Source organism: Nerophis lumbriciformis, linkage group LG33 (genome assembly GCF_033978685.3).
Source record: "Nerophis lumbriciformis linkage group LG33, RoL_Nlum_v2.1, whole genome shotgun sequence".
Classification (NCBI taxonomy): domain Eukaryota; kingdom Metazoa; phylum Chordata; class Actinopteri; order Syngnathiformes; family Syngnathidae; genus Nerophis; species Nerophis lumbriciformis.
Genome location: NC_084580.2, coordinates 21,060,001 through 21,075,000, shown reverse-complemented (window position 1 = coordinate 21,075,000; position 15,000 = coordinate 21,060,001). Strand labels below are relative to the sequence as shown.

Genomic DNA, 15,000 nt, shown 5'->3' with positions numbered 1-15,000 from the left:
ATAATTTCACACATAAGTCGCTCCTGAGTATAATTCGCACCCCCGGCCAAACTATGAAAAAAACTGCGACTTATAGTTTGAAAAATACGGTAAAATCCTTAAATTTTCCCAAAAATTGACAGTGCGCCTTATAACCCGGTGCGCCTAATGTACGGAATAATTCTGATTGTGTTTACCGACCTCAAAGCAATTTTATTTGGTACATGGTGAAATGAAAAGTGTGACCAGTAGATGGCAGTCACACATAAGAGACACGTGTAGACTGCAATATGACGCCAGTAAACAACACCAAAACTTTAAATGTTATGTTATATATTATTTACCGTATTATTCGGAGTATAAGTCACTCCGGAGTATAAGTCGCACCGGCCGAAAATGCATAATAAAGAAGGAAAAAAACATATATAAGTCGCACTGGAGTATAAGTCGCATTTTTTGTGGAAATGTATTTGATAAAAGCCAACACCAAGAATAGACATTTGAAAGGCAATTTAAAATAAATCAAGAATAGTGAACAACAGGCTGAATAAGTGTACGTTATATGAGGCATAAATAACCAACTGGTATGTTAACGTAACATATTATGGTAAGAGTCATTCAAATAACTATAACATATAGAACATGCTATACGTTTACCAAACAATCTGTCACTCCTAATCGCTAAATCCCATGAAATCTTATACGTCTAGTCTCTTACGTGAATGAGATCAATAATATTATTTGATCATTTACGGTAATGTGTTAATCATTTCACACATAAGTCGCTCCTGAGTATAAGTCGCACCCCCGGCCAAACTATGAAAAAAAACTGCGACTTATAGTCCGAAAAATACGGTATGTATATCTATATATTATATTATATTGTAAAACCTAGAAAACGTTGCTTGGAGTGATGAATGAAGAATCCTCTTGAGCGGGAATGCCATTGACGGTTTTACCTCCGGTTTAAGGCATTAAAACGGAACGTAGCTTTTCAAACCGCGATACCTGCAATGAGCTAACTCATCCAAAAGATGGCGCCATAGCACAAACAACAACACACCGTTTGAGTCCTCTGCTTGGGTTTAAAGGGGAACATTATCACCAGACCTATGTAAGCGTCAATATATACCTTGATGTTGCAGAAAAAAGACCATATATTTTTTTAACCGATTTCCGAACTCTAAATGGGTGAATTTTGGCGAATTAAACGCCTTTCTATTATTCGCTCTCGGAGCGATGACGTCACATCGGGAAGCAATCCGCCATTTTCTCACTTTCGTCGGTGTGTTGTCGGAGGGTGTAACAACACGAACAGGGACGGATTCAAGTTGCACCAGTGGCCCAAAGATGCCAAAGTGGCAAGAAATTGGACGAAATTTGTTCAAAATACGAGGGTGTGGGGAAAGGCGACGAAATGGTCAGTCGCTTGTTCCGCACACTTTACCGACGAAAGCTATGCTACGACAGAGATGGCAAGAATGTGTGGATATCCTGCGACACTCAAAGCAGATGCTGACATCAACTCCAAAACTGGACAGATCAGCTTTCAGGAAAAAAGAGCGGATGAGGGTATGTCTACAGAATATATTAATTGATGAAAACTTTATTCATTACTCGCGGTTTTACGTAAATTATTATACATAAACTGTGTTTACCAATAATTTAGCTTAAAAACATTAATTTTTTTCAATCATTCGAGTACATTCGGGTAGTCTTGTGTAATGCAGTATTTTGTGTCTATTTAGGTATGGTTAACCTGAGTGCTGAAATCGTGGAAAAATATATGTTCTTAGCGCGCCTGAAATGGGCTGTCTGCACTCTCAAAGTGCATGTTGTTGCCAAATGTATTTCATATGCTGTAAACCTAGTTCATAGTTGTTAGTAATTATCTTATCAGACAGTGTTAAGCCGCTGAAATCCGAGTCTGAATCCGAGCTAATGTCGCTATACCTTGCTGTTTGTTTGTATTGGCATCACTGTGTGACGTCACAGGAAAATGGACGGGTGTATATAACGATGGTTAAAATCAGGCACTTTGAAGCTTTTTTTAGGGATATTGCGTGAAAATTTTGAAAAAAACTTCGAAAAATAAAATAAGCCACTGGAAACTGATTTTTAATGGTTTTAACCCTTCTGAAATTGTGATAATGTTCCCCTTTAATGAAAACAATTATACATCCATAAATTAGCCGCACCATTTTCTAACCGGAGGGTTCAAAGCGTAGGAAAAAAGTAGTGGCTTTTTAGTCCGGAACTTATGGTATGTTACACATAAAGGAAAAACCTTTTAGTCGCTCAGTTCACGGTTGATGTTTTACAACACACATCAGACCTTAAATGTATTCCTGTACAGTTTGTGCTGTAAAATATGAAATCTTAATGTCACCTAGGAAGTGAGGATTTGCTGTGCGGGAGAGACCGGAGTCATGTTCTCCAAGTTAGCGTGCCGCTAAGACATACTTGCCAACCTTGAGACCTCCGATTTCGGGAGGTGGGGGGTGAGGGGCGTGGTCGGGGGTGGGGCGGGGGGCGTGGTTAAGATATATATATGTATATATATATATATATATATATATATATATAAGAAATACTTGACTTTCAGTGAATTCTAGCTATATATATATATATATATATATATATATATATATATATATATATATATATATATATAAAAGAAATACTTGAATTTCAGTGTTCATTTATTTACACATATACACACACATAACACTCATCTACTCATTGTTGAGTTAAGGGTTGAATTGTCCATCCTTGTTCTATTCTCTGTCACTATTTCAGAACACACACATTATACAAATATACGTACATTATAAAATCAATAAGAAAACGGTAGCTCTAATTTGGGAGTCTGAATTAGGATCAGAAGTTCCTATATAAACATTGCGCACTCACGTCGCCTTTTTGTATTGATTACTGCAGCTGTGCACTGGATTCATTCACAAATACAAACTACAACTCACAAACACTTGAGAGTTAGGCTCCACCATCAGAATGTGTACTTAAACTTTTAAAGATCACATGGATATTATTCAGTGAGTTGATTCACCAAAACTAACCTGTTATACAGGAGGAAAAAACACACAGGACGTTTCAATTGTTCACAGACTGGTCGCGCTCATCAGAATGACAAGACACTTCCGGTCTGCAGGTGATAGCATTCAATTGGGAAGAAACCCCCTACTGACCAATGTGAATACTGATAAATGTGTAATGACAGCTCCAAAAATGAATTCAAACCACAAAATAAAATAAATAAATCAACACAAAAATGTGACACATTATGGGTGGGTCACATATGCATGTACAGTAGACGGCAGTATTGTCCTGTTTAAAAGTGTCACAACATTGCTGTTTACGGCAGACGAACTGCTTTACTGTAGACGAAAACTTGACTGCTGTTGTTGTGTGTTGTTACCGCGCTGGGAGGACCTTAATGAAACTGCCTAACAATAAACCCACATAAGAAACCAAGAACTCGCCCTCGATCATTAGCTGTTTATATTGTGTGAAAGCGGACGTGTGAACAGGCTGTCAACACGTCACTCAGGTCCAATTTCGGGAGATTTTCGGGAGAAAATTTGTCCCGGGAGGTTTTCGGGAGAGGCGCTGAATTTCGGGAGTCTCCCGGAAAATCCGGGAGGGTTGGCAAGTACCGTATTTTCCGCACCATAAGGTGCCCTGGGTTAAAAGCCGCGCCTTCAATGAACGACATATTTCAAAACTTTGTCCACCTATAAGCCGCCCGGTGTTGTAAGCCGCATCTAACTGCGCTAAAGGAATGTCAAAAAAACAGTCAGATAGGTCAGTCAAACTTTAATAATATATTAAAAACCAGCATTCTAACAACTCTGTTCACTCCCAAAATGTACGCAAATGTGCAATCACAAACATACGTATATCAACATGGACAGAGCTGCGTGAAAAAAGCCACCCGGCCTCTTCGCGTAAACTTAAACTTACCTTAACCACTCGCTCATCTTTTCTTCATCCATCCCTTCGAGTTAGCTTTTATGATGACGCCGGCTGGAAAGGTCTCTTTTGGCAAGGTCTTCCTTTTGAATATCACCATGGGTGGAAGTTTCTGGCCATTAGCATGGCAAGCTAGAACCACAGTGAAGGATGACTTCTCATTCCCTGTGGTGCGAATATTCACCGTACGTGCTCCCGTTGTATCCACAGTGCGGTTCACAGGAATATCAGTTGCTGTGAAATAGTAATCCGTGTGCGGATGGAGAGATTGCGTCTTTTCATGAACCGGATCCCTGTCGCTTAGTAGGAGCCATTTTGTGGTCTTTACAGATGTAAACACACAAAGGAAATGAAACGTACGGTGATATCCGCGCGCTTTTTTCTTCTTCTACGCGGGCGGGTGGTTGCTTACAGTAGAAGAAGAAGCGCTTCCTGTTCTATGGGGGCGGGTGCTTACCTTGGCGGTTGCTTGCGTAGAAGAAGAAGCGCTTCCTGTTCTACCGGGAAAAAAGATGGCGGCTGTTTACCGTAGTTGCGAGATCGAAACTTTATGAAAATGAATCTTACCGGTAATATTAATCCATATATAAAGCGCACCGGGTTAAAAGCCGCACTGTCAGCTTTTGAGTAAATTTGTGGTTTTTAGGTGCGGCTAATAGTGCGGAAAATACAGTATGCCGCTAAGAAGAGCAGCTTTGACTTCTTACAACCTCAGAGAGGCCGATTTGGTTGAGGAAAACATGGATGTTTTTTTGTTTTTTTTTCCCCCTCACGTTCCTTCTTTTGGACTACAGAAGTGTACATCAATGACCGTGGAAAAAGTGTTTTGTAGATTGTCTTTGCCATGACATCATTAATTAAATATTTACTGGGGAACTTTTATCAGGCTATTTGGCTCACTCCTTTCCTTCCTCCTGTTTCTGCCTGCCACTGACATGTGTCTCTGTATGGAATAACAAAACATAAAACAAACAGAAGGCAACGCAACGGTCGTTGTTTTTATTAGTTCACGTCAAAAATCGGACCATCGTCAACAAATTCCAAAAGAGCGCATCTCAAACTTAAAATGCTGGGTTGTAGAAAACAACCATTCAATATGGCGACCGTTTGTTTACCTTTAGAAGCACATGTGAGCATATTTTAAAGACTTAGTGGCAGAGTGCAAGCTACTTCCGTGTAATCCTAATTACATTTGACAATCTCCCCCCCCCCCCTTTTTTTAATGGCACTAGTTTTTTCCATAACGGAAGCCGTAAAGGAAGCCGTCTGGTCCTATTTACCGGGCCTGCCTGATGACCTGCTGACTATTATACTCGACGAGGCCGGCGTGAAGTGCGTGGAGGACCTCCGCTTGGTGGAGGAGAAAGATCTGCTCAAATATCTGCAACCGACTCAGTGTCGGAAACTGCTGGACGGCCTCAAGCGAGGTAAATCCATTTTCATACTTCAACCTTGCATCTCTTTATGGGTTTTTTTTCCTCTCCCTTCTAGGCTTTTTCCCACTTCATCTGCAGCCGGTCTCTCCAAGAACGCCAACATTTTCCAGCACCCTTTCACACTCGTCAGGCAGTTCGAGCTCTTCCAGTTCGCTGGCAGGGCCTTGCAGGTAAGAATGTGTTTGGATACCCTATTTTTGGACTATAAGGCGCACTTAAACTCCTTACATTTTCCCAAAAATTGACAGTGGGCCTTATAACCCGGTGCGCCTAATGTACGGGATGATTCTGGTTGTGTTTACCGACCTCAAAGCAATTTTATTTGGTACATGGTGAAATGAGAACTGTGACCAGTAGATGGCAGTCACACATAAGATGTATACAGTCGTGGAATTAACACATTATTATGCCTAATTTGGACAACCAGGTATGGTGAAGATAAGGTCCTTAAATTAAAAAATTAATAAATAATCAAATAAAATAAGATAAATAAATTAAAGACATTTTCTTGAATAAAAAAGAAAGTAAAACAATATAAAAACAGTTACATAGAAACTAGTAATTAATTGTTTTTTTTGATTGATTGATTGAAACTTTTATTAGTAGATTGCACAGTGAAGTATATATTCCGTACAATTGACCACTAAATGGTAACACCCCAATAAGTTTTTCAACTCGTTTAAGTCGGGGTCCAATCTGTCACTGCTAATCGCTAAATCCCATGAAATCTTATACGTTTACTCTCTTATGTGAATGAGCTAAATAATATTATTTGATATTTTACGGTACTGTGTTAATAATTTCACACATAAGTCGCTCTTGAGTATAAGTCGCACCCCCAAGCAAAATATGAAAAAAATTGAGACTTATAGTTTGAAAAATACGGTAAAATCCTTACATTTTCCCAAAAATTGACAGTGCGCATTATAACCCGGTGCGCCTAACGTACGGGATAATTCTGGTTGTGTTTACCGACCTCAAAGCAATTTTATTTGGTACATGGTGAAATGATAAGTGTGACCAGGAGATGGCAGTCACACATAAGAGATACGTGTAGACTGCAATATGACGCCAGTAAACAACACCAAAACTTTAAATTAGGGATGTCCGATAATGGCTTTTTTGCCGATATCCGATATTCCGATATTGTCCAACTCTTAATTACCGATACCGATATATACAGTCGTGGAATTAACACATTATAATGCCTAATTTGGACAACCAGGTATGGTGAAGATAAGGTCCTTAAATTAAAAAAATAATAAAATAATTAATAAATAATTAATAAATAATTAATCAAATAAAATAAGATAAATAAATTAAAAACATTTTCTTTAATAAAAAAGAAAGTAAAACAATATAAAAACAGTTACATAGAAACTAGTAATTAATGAAAATTAGTAAAATGAACTGTTTTTTTTTTATTGATTGATTGAAACTTTTATTAGTAGATTGCACAGTGAAGTACATATTCCGTACAATTGACCACTAAATGGTAACACCCCAATAAGTTTTTCAACTTGTTTAAGTCGGGGTCCACTTAAATTGATTCAATCTGTCACTCCTAATCGCTAAATCCCATGAAATCTTATACGTCTAGTCTCTTACGTGAATGAGCTAAATAATATTATTTAATATTTCACGGTAATGTGTTAATCATTTCACAAATAAGTCGCTCCTGAGTATAAGTCGCACCCCCGGCCAAACTATGAAAAAAACTGCGACTTATAGTTTGAAAAATACGGTAAAATCCTTAAATTTTCCCAAAAATTGACAGTGGGCCTTATAACACGGTGCGCCTAATGTACGGGATAATTCTGGTTGTGTTTACCGACCTCAAAGCAATTTTATTTGGTACATGGTGAAATGAGAAGTGTGACCAGGAGATGGCAGTCACACATAAGCGATACGTGTAGACTGCAATATGACGCCAGTAAACAACACCAAAACTTTAAATTAGGGATGTCCGATAATGACTTTTTTGCCGATATTGTCCAACTCTTAATTATCGATACCGATATATACAGTCGTGGAATTAACACATTATTATGCTTAATTTGGACAACCAGGTATGGTGAACATAAGGTCCTTAAATTAAAAAATTAATAAAATAATTAATAAATAATTAATAAATAATCAAATCAAATAAGATAAATAAATTAAAAACATTTTCTTGAATAAAAAACAAAGTAAAACAATATAAAAACAGTTACATAGAAACTAGTAATTAATTGTTTTTTTTGATTGATTGATTGAAACTTTTATTAGTAGATTGCACAGTGAAGTTCATATTCCGTACAATTGACCACTAAATGGTAACACCCCAATAAGTTTTACAACTTGTTTAAGTCGGGGTCCAATCTGTCACTCCTAATCGCTAAATCCCATGAAATCTTATACGTTTACTCTCTTAAGTGAATGAGCTAAATAATATTATTTAATATTTTACGGTAATGTGTTAATAATTTCATGCATAAGTCGCTCCTGAGTATAAGTCGCACCCCCGGCCAAACTATGAAAAAAAACTGTGACTTATAGTTTGAAAAATTCGGTAAAATCCTTAAATTTTCCCAAAAATTGACAGTGGGCCTTATAACCCGGTGCGCCTAATGTACGGAATAATTCTGGTTGTGTTTACCGACCTCAAAGCAATTTTATTTGGTACATGGTGAAATGAGAAGTGTGACCAGTAGATGGCAGTCACACATAAGAGATACGTGTAGACTGCAATATGACGCCAGTAAACAACACCAAAACTTTAAATTAGGGATGTCCGATAATGGCTTTTTTGCCGATATTGTCCAACTCTTAATTACCGATACCGATATATACAGTCGTGGAATTAACACATTATTATGCCTAATTTGGACAACCAGGTATGGTGAAGATAAGGTCCTTAAATTAAAAAATTAATAAAATAATTAATAAATAATCAAATAAAATAAGATAAATAAATTAAAAACATTTTCTTGAATTAAAAAAAAAAAGTAAAACAATATAAAAATAAGTTACATAGAAACTAGTAATTAATTGTTTTTTTTGATTGATTGATTGAAACTTTTATTAGTAGATTGCACAGTGAAATACATATTCCGTACAATTGACCACTAAATGGTAACACCCCAATAAGTTTTTCAACTTGTTTAAGTCGGGGTCCACTTAAATTGATTCAATCTGTCACTCCTAATCGCTAAATCCCATGAAATCTTATACGTCTAGTCTCTTACGTGAATGAGCTAAATAATATCATTTAATATTTTACGGTAATGTGTTAATTTCACACATAAGTCGCTCCTGAGTATAAGTCGCACCCCCGGCCAAACTATGGAAAAAAACTGCGACTTATAGTTTGAAAAATACGGTAAAATCCTTTAATTTTCCCAAAAATTGACAGTGCGCCTTATAACCCGGTGCGCCTAATGTACGGAATAATTCTGGTTGTGTTTACCGACCTCAAAGCAATTTTATTTGGTACATGGTGAAATGATAAGTGTGACCAGTAGATGGCAGTCACACATAAGAGATACGTGTAGGCTGCAATATGACACCAGTAAACAACACCAAAACTTTAAATTAGGGATGTCCGATAATGGCTTTTTTGCCGATATCCGATATGCCGATATTGTCCAACTCTTAATTACCGATATCAACCGATACCGATGTATACAGTCGTGGACTTAACACATTATTATGCCTAATTTGGACAACCAGGTATGGTGAAGATAAGGTCCTTAAATTAAAAAAATAATCAAATAATTAATCAAATAATTAATAAAATAAAATAAGATAAATAAATTAAAAACATTTTCTTGAATAAAAAAAGAAAGTAAAACAATATAAAAACAGTTACATAGAAACTAGTAATTAATGTAAATGAGTAAAACTAACTGTTTTTTTTGATTGATTGATTGATTGATTGAAAATTTTATTAGTAGATTGCACAGTGAAGTACATATTCCGTACAATTGACCACTAAATGGTAACACCCAAATAAGTTTTTCAACTTGTTTAAGTCGGGGTCCACTTAAATTGATTCAATCTGTCACTCCTAATCGCTAAGTCCCATGAAATCTTATACGTCTAGTCTCTTACGTGAATGAGCTAAATAATATTATTTGATATTTTACGGTAATGTGTTAATCATTTCACACATAAGTCGTTCCTGAGTATAAGTCGCACCCCCGGCCAAACTATGAAAAAAACTGCGACTTATAGTTTGAAAAATACTGTAAAATCCTTTAATTTTCCCAAAGATTGACAGTGCGCATTATAACCCGGTGCGCCTAATGTACGGGATAATTCTGGTTGTGTTTACCGACCTCAAAGCAATTTTATTTGGTACATGGTGAAATGATAAGTGTGACCAGTAGATGGCAGTCACACATAAGCGATACGTGTAGGCTGCGATATGACGCCAGTAAACGACACCAAAACTTTAAATTAGGGATGTCCGATAATGGCTTTTTTGCCGATATGCCGATATTGTCCAACTCTTAATTACCGATACCGATATCAACCGATACCGATATATACAGTCGTGGAATTAACACATTATTATGCCTAATTTTGACAACCAAGTATGGGGAAGATAAGGTCCTTAAATTAAAAAATGTATAAAATAAATAATTAATAAATAATCAAATAAAATAAGATAAATAAATTAAAAACATTTTCTTGAATAAAAAAGACAGTAAAACAATATAAAAACAGTTACATAGAAACTAGTAATTAATTGTTTTTTTTTGATTGATTGATTGAAACTTTTATTAGTAGATTGCACAGTGAAGTACATATTCCGTACAATTGACCACTAAATGGTAACACCCCAATAAGTTTTTCAACTTGTTTAAGTCGGGGTCCACTTAAATTGATTCAATCTGTCACTCCTAATCGCTAAATCCCATGAAATCTTATACGTCTAGTCTCTTACGTGAATGAGATAAATAATATTATTTGATATTTTACGCTAATGTGTTAATCATTTCACGCATAAGTCGCTCCTGAGTATAAGTCGCACCCCCGGCCAAACTATGAAAAAAAACTGCGACTTATAGTTTGAAAGATACGGTAAAATCCTTTAATTTTCCCAAAAATTGACAGTGCGCCTTATAACCCGGTGCGCCTAATGTACGGAATAATTCTGGTTGTGTTTACCGACCTCAAAGCAATTTCATTTGGTACATGGTGAAATGAGAAGTGTGACCAGTAGATGGCAGTCACACATAAGAGATACGTGTAGACTGCAATATGACGCCAGTAAACAACACCAAAACTTTAAATTAGGGATGTCCGATAATGGCTTTTTTGCCGATATCCGATATGCCGATATTGTCCAACTCTTAATTACCGATATCGATGTATACAGTCGTGGAATTAACGCATTATAATGCCTAATTTAGACAACCAGGTATGGTGAAGATAAGGTCCTTAAATTAAAAAATAAATAAATAAATAATTAATAAAATAATTGATAAATAATTAATCAAATAAAATAAGATAAATCAATTAAAAACATTTTCTTGAATAAAAAAGAAAGTAAAACAATATAAAAACAGTAACATAGAAACTAGTAATTAATGAAAATTAGTCAAATTAACTGTTTTTTTTGATTGATTGAAACTTTTATTAGTAGATTGCACAGTGAAGTACATATTCCGTACAATTGACCACTAAATGGTAACACCCGAATAAGTTTTACAACTTGTTTAAGTCGGGGTCCACTTAAATTGATTCAATCTGTCACTCCTAATCGCTAAATCCCATGAAATCTTATACGTTTACTCTCTTAAGTGAATGAGCTAAATAATATTATTTAATATTTTACGGTAATGTGTTAATAATTTCACGCATAAGTCGCTCCTGAGTATAAGTCGCACCCCCGGCCAAACTATGAAAAAAAACTGCGACTTATAGTTTGAAAAATACTGTAAAATCCTTTAATTTTCCCAAAAATTGACAGTGCGCATTATAACCCGGTGCGCCTAATGTACGGAATAATTCTGGTTGTGTTTACCGACCTCAAAGCAATTCTATTTGGTACATGGTGAAATGATAAGTGTGACCAGTAGATGGCAGTCACACATAAGAGATACGTGTAGACTGCAATATGACGCCAGTAAACAACACCAAAACTTTAAATTGGGGATGTCCGATAATGACTTTTTTGCCGATATGCCGATATTGTCCAACTCTTAATTACCGATACCGATATCAACCGATACATGCAGTCGTGGAATTAACACATTATTATGCCTAATTTGGACAACCAGGTATGGTGAAGATAAGGTCCTTAAATTAAAAAAATAATCAAATAATTAATAAATATTTAATCAAATAATTAATCAAATAAAATAAGATAAATAAATTAAAAACAATTTTTTGAATAAAAAAGAAAGTAATACAATATAAAAACAGTTACATAGAAACTAGTAATTAATGAAAATTAGTCAAATTAACAGGTTTTTTTTTATTGATTGATTGATTGAAACTTTTATTAGTAGATTGCACAGTGAAGTACATATTCCGTACAATTGACCACTAAATGGTAACACCCGAATAAGTTTTTCAACCTGTTTAAGTCGGGGTCCACTTAAATTGATTCAATCTGTCACTCCTAATCGCTAAATCCCATGAAATCTTATACGTCTAGTCTCTTACGTGAATGAGCTAAATAATATTATTTAATATTTTACGGTAATATGTTAATCATTTCACACACAAGTCGCTCCTGAGTATAAGTCGCACCCCCGGCCAAACTATGAAAAAAACTGCGACTTATAGTTTGAAAAATACGGTAAAATCCTTAAATTTGCCCAAAAATTGACAGTGGGCCTTATAACCCGGTGCGCCTAACGTACGGGATAATTCTGGTTGTGTTTACCGACCTCAAAGCAATTTTATTTGGTACATGGTGAAATGAGAAGTGTGACCAGTAGATGGCAGTCACACATAAGAGATACGTGTAGACTGCAATATGACGCCAGTAAACAACACCAACACTTTAAATTAGGGATGTCCGATAATGGCTTTTTTGCCGATATTGTCCAACTCTTAATTACCGATACCGATATATACAGTCGTGGAATTAACACATTATTATGCCTAATTTGGACAACCAGGTATGGTGAAGATAAGGTCCTTAAATTAAAAAATTAATAAAATAATTAATAAATAATCAAATAAAATAAGATAAATAAATTAAAAACATTTTCTTGAATAAAAAAGAAAGTAAAACAATATAAAAACAGTTACATAGAAACTAGTAATTAATTGTTTTTTTTGATTGATTGATTGAAACTTTTATTAGTAGATTGCACAGTGAAGTACATATTCTGTACAATTGACCACTAAATGGTAACACCCCAATAAGTTTTTCAACTTGTTTAAGTCGGGGTCCACTTAAATTGATTCAATCTGTCACTCCTAATCGCTAAATCCCATGAAATCTTATACGTCTACTAGTCTCTTATGTGAATGAGATAAATAATATTATTTGATATTTTACGGTACTGTGTTAATAATTTCACACATAAGTCGCTCTTGAGTATAAGTCGCACCCCCAAGCAAAATATGAAAAAAACTGAGACTTATAGTTTGAAAAATACTGTAAAATCCTTTAATTTCCCAAAAATTGACAGTGCGCATTATAACCCGGTGCGCCTAATGTACGGAATAATTCTGGTTGTGTTTACCGACCTCAAAGCAATTTTATTTGGTACATGGTGAAATGATAAGTGTGACCAGTAGATGGCAGTCACACATAAGAGATACGTGTAGACTGCAATATGACGCCAGTAAACAACATAAAAACTTTAAATTAGGGATGTCCGATAATGGCTTTTTTGCCGATATCCGATATTCCGTTATTGTCCAACTCTTAATTACCAATACCGATATCAACCGATACCGATATATACAGTCGTGGAATTAACACACTATTATGCCTAATTTGGACAACCAGGTATGGTGAAGATAAGGTCCTTAAATTAAAAAATTAATAAAATAAATAATAAACTAATTAATAAATAATTAATCAAATAAAATAAGATAAATAAATTAAAAACATTTTCTTGAATAAAAAAGAAAGTAAAACAATATAAAAACAGTTACCGGTACATAGAAACTAGTAATTAATGAAAATTAGTAAAATTAACTGTTTTTTTTTAATTGATTGATTGATTGATTGAAACATTTATTAGTAGATTGCACAGTGAAGTACATATTCCGTACAATTGACCACTAAATGGTAACACCCAAATAAGTTTTTCAACTTGTTTAAGTCGGGGTCCAATCTGTCACGTCTAGTCTCTTACGTGAATGAGATAAATAATATTATTTAATATTTTACGGTAATGTGTTAATAATTTCACGCATAAGTCGCTCCTGAGTATAAGTCGCACCCCCGGCCAAACTATGAAAAAAACTGCGACTTATAGTTTGAAAGATACGGTAAAATCCTTTAATTTTCCCAAAAATTGACAGTGGGCCTTATAACCCGGTGCGCCTAATGTACGGAATAATTCTGGTTGTGTTTACCGACCTCAAAGCAATTTTATTTAGTACATGGTGAAATGAGAAGTGTGACCAGTAGATGGCAGTCACACATAAGCGATACGTGTAGACTGCAATATGACGCCAGTAAACAACACCAAAACTTTAAATTAGGGATGTCCGATAATGACTTTTTTGCCGATATTGTCCAACTCTTAATTACCGATACCGATATATACAGTCGTGGAATTAACACATTATTATGCCTAATTTGGACAACCAGGTATGGTGAAGATAAGGTCCTTAAATTAAAAAATTAATAAAATAATTAATTAATTAATAAATAATCAAATAAAATAAGATAAATAAATTAAAAACATTTTCTTGAATAAAAAAGAAAGTAAAACAATATAAAAACAGTTACATAGAAACTAGTAATTAATTGTTTTTTTTGATTGATTGATTAAAACTTTTATTAGTAGGTTGCACAGTGAAGTACATATTCCGTACAATTGACCACTAAATGGTAACACCCCAATAAGTTTTTCAACTCGTTTAAGTCGGGGTCCACTTAAATTGATTCAATCTGTCACTCCTAATCGCTAAATCCCATGAAATCTTATACGTTTACTCTCTTAAGTGAATGAGCTAAATAATATTATTTAATATTTTACGGTAATGTGTTAATCATTTCACGCATAAATCGCTCCTGAGTATAAGTCGCACCCCCGGCCAAACTATGAAAAAAAACTGCGACTTATAGTTTGAAAAATTCGGTAAAATCCTTAAATTTTCACAAAAATTTACAGTGCGCCTTATAACCCGGTGCGCCTAACGTACGGAATAATTCTGGTTGTGTTTACCGACCTCAAAGCAATTTTATTTGGTACATGGTGAAATGAGAAGTGTGACCAGTAGATGGCAGTCACACATAAGAGATACGTGTAGACTGCAATATGACGCCAGTAAACAACACCAAAACTTTAAATTAGGGATGTTCGATAATGGCTTTTTTGCCGATATGCCGATATTGTCCAACTCTTAATTACCGATACCGATATCAACCGATACCGATATATACAGTCGTGGAATTAACACATTATTA

The 15,000-nt window shown here is 35.1% G+C and overlaps 1 protein-coding gene across 2 annotated transcripts in view; it reads left to right on the top strand.

The window, feature by feature from the left end:
* The window catches only part of LOC133575676 (uncharacterized), a 53,216-nt gene that overhangs the window by 17,302 nt on the left and 20,914 nt on the right, over nt 1-15,000 (top strand). For both annotated transcript variants that reach the window (XM_061928396.1, XM_061928395.1), the window contains exons 3-4: nt 5,202-5,396; nt 5,461-5,575. In XM_061928396.1, coding sequence (XP_061784380.1) covers nt 5,202-5,396; nt 5,461-5,575 — 310 coding nt within the window. The remainder of the gene's footprint in view (nt 1-5,201; nt 5,397-5,460; nt 5,576-15,000) is intronic.